This window comes from Crocuta crocuta, unplaced genomic scaffold (genome assembly GCF_008692635.1).
Source record: "Crocuta crocuta isolate KB4526 unplaced genomic scaffold, BGI_CrCroc_1.0 scaffold130, whole genome shotgun sequence".
In the NCBI taxonomy this organism is placed as follows: domain Eukaryota; kingdom Metazoa; phylum Chordata; class Mammalia; order Carnivora; family Hyaenidae; genus Crocuta; species Crocuta crocuta.
In genome coordinates this window covers 723,367-730,539 of record NW_027527920.1, presented here as the reverse complement: position 1 = coordinate 730,539, position 7,173 = coordinate 723,367, and the positions used below count along the sequence as shown (strand labels likewise).

The following is a 7,173-nucleotide window of genomic DNA, read 5'->3' as shown; positions in this document are numbered from 1 at the left end:
AATCTATTCAGTTATGGGGAAACGTAACTCATATGAGGTTTGTGGGGGGTGGAGATCTGGAGAGGAGGAAGAGAAAGAGGGAGCTAGCGGAGAAGAGGGATGTGTTTGGAGACTGGTAAGAATGCTGATAAACCTGCCCCCTGAGTACTTATGGCCTGAAAGCCTTTTCTTTTTGGTATTTGTCATAGAATATCATAGTAGAAGTGAATCCAAAAGAAAAGGGTTGTGAAGAGATTTCCTTTGCCGCTTATAAAAAAAAAAAAAAGCATTAACTTGTTGTTTGGACAATATTGATATCTGTTTCAATTTAATTAACTTTAAAATCTCCAGGGGAATTCCTCTACTGTTTGTTTTTTGAATGACCACTGCAATTTGAAACTCTTGCCTCCTTGCGTATTTCTTTCATGTTGTTGAAATTGGATTCTTTTTGAGGCCATAATGTACAGTTAACATGGCTCAGCCCCCTTGAGAAGCAGGCTGGCAATTTGATCTGGGAAATTTGAAAAGTCTAAACGTAAGAGCCGTTTGCTAGGTTCTGCTTTTATACGAGAGAACTCATTCCGTCTGCTTGATTGCTCTGTGTTTAGCTTGGATGGTACTTTCTTTCTCCCATGGGCCTGGGAACGTAAACAGAGTTCTCTCAGGACCTTCTTTCCTTTCTTCTTGTGGTTTCGTACTCACAGCCTTTGTGCAGTGCAAACCCAGTTGCCTTTTCACTAATAAACTGGCTAATGTTCGATAATGTTCGAGAGAGAAAGATCAGAACACAGAAGTTCACAGGCTAGATATTGTCTGGATTTACTTCTTTTTAGATCCACGGTAGTCCACCACTGCTGAGATGCATCCCGTATTTCCTCTCTTAAATCCCGTTCTTCTTCACTCCATCCCTTCCAACCCCTCTCCCCCCAACTCCCCTATTCCTCTTTTTTTAATTTTTATTTATTTTTAATTTTTTTAATGTTTATTTTTATTATTGAGAGACAGAGAGAGAAGAGCATGAGCATGGGAGGGACAGAGAGAGGGGGAGACACAGAATCCAAAGCAGGCTCCAGGCTCTGAGCTGTTAGCACAGAGCCTGATGCGAGGCTTGAACTCCCGAGCGGTGAGATCATGACCTGAGCTGAAGTTGGACGCTCAACTGACTGAGCCACCCAGGCTCCTCGTTCCTCTTAAAACCCAGGCTTAGGAGTATATATTTAGTGTTCAGAACTCACACCCTTTACTGGAAAAAAGAAAGTCTTTTAATACCTGTTATACGTTCTTTCCCCCCTTGTTTCTCCTTCTTTGTGGTTTCTGTTAATCACTTAAGGTTCGGACCCAGTGTGCCCGCTGGGCTGTGCTCAGGTTCAGAGCCATGCCAATTGGTGGGTGAACCTTGAGGCAGTGATGGAGCCACTGCAGCAACAGAAGCAGCCACCGCCGCCTCCGCCACCGCCGCCCCCACCCCCACACCTGGCTCCGCTGCAGATGGACGCCAGAGAGAAGCAGGGACAGCAGATGAGGGAAGCCTCATTCTTATACACCCAGAAGCTGGTCACGCAGCAGAGTCTCCTTTCTGCCCCCCCTGGAAGGTCTTCTGGCAGCCCCGCCCTGGGCCCCCTGGCCAGAATTCCACCAGCCACAGCCACAGCCCGAGCGTTTGAACGGAGCAACGTGAACTCAGAGCCTGAGGAAGAGGAAGGGGGTCTGGAAGATGAGGAGGGGGATGATGAAGTTGCCGAGGTGGCTGAGAAAGAGGCCCAGGCTCCTTCAAAGTATTTTCATGTGCAGAAAGTAGTTCGCCAGGACCCCCGAGCGGCACCTGTTTCTGCCCTGCTTCCGGCACCCGGGCTTCCGCTGCGTGGACAGCAAGCAAAAGAAGACCATACCAAAGATGCTTGCAAGGCTCCACCTTCGGTCTCCACAGTGGGACAGCCGAGCTGGAATCTGGATGAGCAGCTCAAGCAGGTGAGTCTCTGTGGTACAGGGGGTCATTTGTTCCTCCTAAAGGCTGGCAGAGAGGGGTACCACGGGGGCCGGGTCTCTGCCGGTCTATGCCGTCTCACCCCACTTCGGTGACCCAGCGGTCTCACTGTAAGTAGACTCTGAATTGTTTTTCTCATGCTTGTGTCTTTGAAACGGGCAAGTTACTCCTCATATAGTTTCGCGTTGGATGTGAAAGAATGTCAGTACAGTCTCTCTTTAGAAAGGAAGGATGAGAGGGGCGCCTGGGTGGCTTAGTCGGTTGGGCGTCCGACTTTCGCTTGGGTCATGATCTCGCGGTTCGTGGGTTCGAGCCCCGCGTCGGGCTCTGTGCTGACTGCCAGCTCAGAGCCTGGAGCCTGTTTCAGTCTGTGACTCCCTCTCTCTCTGACCCTCCCCTGCTCACGCTGTCTCTCTCTCTCTCTCCTAGAAATGAATAAAACATTTAAAAAAAAAAAAAAGAAAGGAAGGATGAGGTTGCAACAGTGGTATGAGGGTCATCTAAAAATGCGACGCGTGACTCTCATTACAGTTTTTGTACTTTAGGAAAAGAACAATAATCTTGCCTAAGACCGTTTCTTAGCCCCAGGCTAACCCAGGATCATACTCTTTAAGGACAGTTTTGTTGTTTTTGCAGTTCAGTACCGCTGAGAAGAAACACTTGTGTTTTGTATGTTTTCCAACAAAGAGTATTGTAGACACGATTTTGTTTCACCCTTACACCACCCCCTTTGAAACAGGAAGAGGTAGACCTCAAAATTCCAATTTTAGCCAAGGTAAGCTGAAGTGATTTTCAAGGGGTGTTTGAGACAGGGGTAGGGGCAGAGAGGGAGAGAGAGAGAATCCCAAGTAGGCTCCACGCTCAGCACAGAGCTGGACATGGGGCTTGATCTCACAACCGCAAGATCATGACTTGAGCCGAAATCAAGAGTCAGACACTTAACCGTCTGAACCACCCAGGTGCCCCAAGCACAAGTGATCTTCAAACATGACTGAGCACCACAGTCATCCTGTAAGCTTTAAAAAATACAGTTCCCAGTGTCTTAAAGAATTATATTTGGGAGGACGTCTGGGTGGCTGAGTCAGTTAAGTGTCTGACTCTTGATTTTGGCTCAGGTCACGCATGGTCTCACGGTTTGTGAATTCCAGCCCTGAGTCGGGCGCTGTGCTGGCAGCGCAGAGCCTGCTTGGGATTTTCTGCTCCTTTTCTCTCCTCGTTCTCTGCCTCTCCCCCTGCTTGCCTGCACTCCCTCTGTCTTTCAAAATAAATAAACATTAAAAATAAAAAGGAACTCTCTTTGGGTGAAGCCTGAGGAATCTGTGTTTTCAGCCAAGCCTTTAACTTCTAATTCCTCTTCTCTTCCTGACCTACAGTGCAGTTTTTCCTCACCCCCAGAAAGGGAGTGTTGATGGATCGTTCCAGGTTCAGTGACTTGTTGGTGCTTAGACAGGGAGTTCGTCGTGATCAAAGCCAGTAATATCTGGGTACTCCCCACAAGTGCATGCTCTTCATGTGGCCCCGTGGTGCTCTTTGGAAATGAGTTATAAAGAGCTGTGGGGGTTCACAGGGCAACTGAGAAGTCCCGTAAGAAAGGGCCTTTGGAACCTCAGAAATCGGCGGCTTTGAACCAGGGAGCCCTGTGTAGCTAGCTGGTCTGCGCTTTACCACAGCAGTGTCTCAGTATATTCCAGAGCCTGCAAGGTGGGGTTCAGTTCCACTTGTTACCCCTGGGATCCTTTAGTAGGGCTCTCAGTCTGTGAGCCTGTGTCCTTTCATCTGTGCAGTGCAAGCAGGCATACCTCCTGAGGGCGGTGTGAGGATGGACTGAGCCAGCTAGTCGGAGGGCTCTGGGCGCTCGCCTGCCCACGGAGCACCACCCCCCACCGCAGCCACCGGGGGCCCTGGAGCAGGCAAGAGGTCCAGGTGCCCCAGGTGTTCCCTCAGATCCCCGGGAGGGAGGGAGTGGCGGGGCCAGGCTGGGGCTCAGAGAGTCCCCGCTTCCACGACAGCGGCCAGGTGGCCGCCAGCCCAGACCCGCCTCCTGGCCTATCGCTTTGGTTTAGCAAAACAGCTGTGAGCCGCCGCAGCCCCCGCGCGGCCTGGCTGCTGGCAGAGTTCCCTGNGGGAAGGGGCAGGCCCGGGGCGGCGGGGCTGCCCCTGCCTTGGCAGCTGGCCAGCCCCTGCGTGTGTGCGGTCGTTCCTAGAAAGTGCAGCCGCGTGCGAGGAACAAGTGGAGCTCCAGAGCCTGTCTGTCTTCAGGAAGTGTAGCAGGTGTTGAGGTCAAGCCATTAGAGCTTTGAAAAAAGAGACTCTTCCGAGCCAGCGTGTGCACACACACACGGATGCCCGGTGGCAGGCACCCAGCGCCGTGCTCTGGGCGGGGCGGCCCCAAGCCCACACAGCTCAGTGCTCGGGGTCTGGCTATTGGTCTCAAAACCCTTTTGAGTTCATTTGAAGTTTCTGAGACATCCGCACTAATTATGGACTGCCTGGCAGAGAGCACCTGCCAGAATGTTTTACAAACAGCAGTGTAGCCAAGGCCTAATGTCGCACCCTGAATTTCCCGTCCCTTCCCCTTGGAGTTGGAGACCAAGAACTGGCGAGGGAAAAGCTCAGATGCATACCTTTTCCTTTCGAGTTTAATTTTAGAAAATTGCTTTGGTCTGTGCCCTCCTCCTCTGTCTAATCCTGCCTTTAAATACATCTTTTTTTAAGATTTATTTATTTTTGAGAGAGACAGGGTATGAGTAGGGGAGGGAGAGAGAAAGAGGGAGCATCCGAAGAGAGGGAGAATCTGAAGCAGGCTCCAGGACTTGAGCTCACAAACAGCCAAGATCATGCCCTGAGCCGAAGTCGGATGCTTAACCTACTGAGCCACCTGGGGGCTCCTATTCTTGCCTTTAAAGAAGTAAATAATGTGCTTGGGATTGAAAAAACTTTTTAAAAAAGTTTTGCTTAGAACAGGAGTGCTGAAAAACTATCCTTGAGGAGAGCCTGTAGGAGCCATCACAGAGCATGAAACTAGCTTCTTTATTGTTCAGTCTTCTGTTTCTGATGTAGTTCACTTGTAGAGAGCAGGAATTGGGCATCCCCTGCTCCAGCAGCAGTTACAGAGATGTTCTACAGGTAACACAAAATGATCTCATTATTAATGCGTTGCAGTAGCCATTTTGTTCTTTTACACAACAGACTTTTACTTCTTTGGGGGGACGGACTGAGCTCCATGGACTCCATGTCCCTCTCAGGACGCTCACAGTCTAAGCAGAGGCCGTGTTGAAACCTCTGGGAGGTCTGGGTCTTGGGTGGCAGTAATTTCACTCTGTCCTAAGTCAGCCAGAGCCCAGCTGCCCAGTCTTAGCGAGGCTGCAGATACTTTAAAGCGAGGTTTTGTTTCAGACATTCACACCCGAAGGTAAAAAAGTTAATTTTGACAACAGCATAGCTAGCACAGCTTGGGAAACCAGCAGGAGCACGCAAGTCTCTTACAAGACTTTGGGGGCTTGGGCCGGCAGGCATCTTCCAGGCCAAAAGCAGAATTTAAAAAGCCCGAGGACTCCACAGATTATCTTTTGTTCTATAGTCCCTTTCTTAGAACATGTGAAGTCAAAATAATTTAATGGATTCTCCTTAAAGAAACTCTTAGAAGAGAATTGCTTCTTAAGGCCTGGATCGTTAGACAGATGTAGTTTTCTCTGACCCCGGAGTGATGGGAAGATGGATAATGCCATTGAACCAAGCATTCTAAAGCCCATCAGATTTCGACGAGCAGAGTAAATAATTGTAAAACAAGGCAGCAGACAAAGAGCTGAGTGTCCCTTCTCTCAAGGGAGATCAGTAGAGCCCTGTCAGCATACAACCAAGTGGGGGCTGTTGCTGGCCTATTAGGGGTGGTCTCTCCTCCTGGGAAGAGGGTAGTTCAGGCAATACAGGCTTTGTCTGTCTTGAGCCTGTTAGTGGAGCCAGGAGTTTTCCAGAAGAGTGTAGACTCCCTCCCAGAGAATAGAAAGATGAGCAATGGCTTGATAGGTGTGGGGGAGCCGAAGTGTATGGGTCTGATTTTCGGCCTCCTTTGGCGGTCACCCCGGTTACCAGTGTGGGAAGGACGAAGGATGGCTGAGTGCTTGGTCTCCAGAATCTGTTACTAAGAGTTCCTTAAAGTAGTAAGGAGCCATTTCTTGGGCTAGGCCTCTTTTTCTCAGGACATGCCTGCATGTCTTTGGAACATTTGATGTTTTTTGTAAAGACTGTGCAAACTCTTGCCTGAAAAACAAATAAGGTCATAAGCTTTCCTCACTTTCTTGGTAGGTCTGTCTTGTGTGCCCTTAGCTTCTGCCATCACAGTGGAATCCAACCAGTGGTTCTGAATTGAGGTCAGTCTTCCCCTACCCTGCTCCCAGAGGTTGTTGGGCGTCAGGAGACATGTTTTGGTTGTCGGGACTGGGGTGGGGGAGATGTGCTACTTGCATATAGGGAGTAGGGGCCCTACTGCTAAACATCCCGTACTGCACAGGACGGTCCCCCACAGCGAAGAATTACCTGGTCCCAAATGTCACTGGTACCATATTGAGAAACCCTGCTTTATGGTGTGTGATTGGAAACAATGTACGCAGAGCCTTCCTCAGACGCCACCCTACACCCTGTTTCTTTGTGTTTTGGTCTTGGTCACTGAAGAGTTTGTCAGCCTAAAGTTTTTGTCACTTCTACTTGCCATATCTGTGTTGAGTTCATGTCTTTCCCCATAGTCACCTGGGTGGCCAAACTGTCACTTAGGAGAGGATTGAGACCTAGAACTTGTACTGTCTGGTTTGTTTCTACCAGGGGTGCTTCCAGCCTAGCGTTCCGTGATGTCTAAAAATGTCTGTGGTGATTTGTGAGACAGCTTGGTTGCCCTTTTGGACATTAACCCCAAAAGGGTAAGGCATATGTACTGAGCAAACTTGTTCATTCGTAGCAGATTTAATTAGTAAATGAGCATTGGTTTTAGAGACAGAAGATGTGGCTTTAGATCCTAGCTTCACTGCTTGCTTGGGACAGGTGTCCTAGCCTCTCGCTCTGAACCTGTACACACATGTGTCTGTCCCACAGGATGGTAATCCTCTCCCACCATGTTCAGTGAGCAGTTGTACAGATATTACCAAGGCGGGCAAAGATTAGACATGTGAAAGATCTTTGTAAAATTTATACCATCATACAAGGGTTGGGTCAGATTG

At 49.3% G+C, this 7,173-nt stretch overlaps 1 protein-coding gene across 2 annotated transcripts in view; it reads left to right on the top strand.

The window, feature by feature from the left end:
• Positions 1-1,313: 1,313 nt before the first annotated feature.
• ARID3B (AT-rich interaction domain 3B) overlaps positions 1,314-7,173 on the top strand; it is a 54,273-nt gene continuing 48,413 nt past the window's right edge. For both annotated transcript variants that reach the window (XM_077745784.1, XM_077745777.1), the window contains exon 1: positions 1,314-1,947. In XM_077745784.1, the coding sequence (XP_077601910.1) occupies positions 1,387-1,947 (561 nt within the window). In that variant the 5' untranslated portion in view covers positions 1,314-1,386. The remainder of the gene's footprint in view (positions 1,948-7,173) is intronic.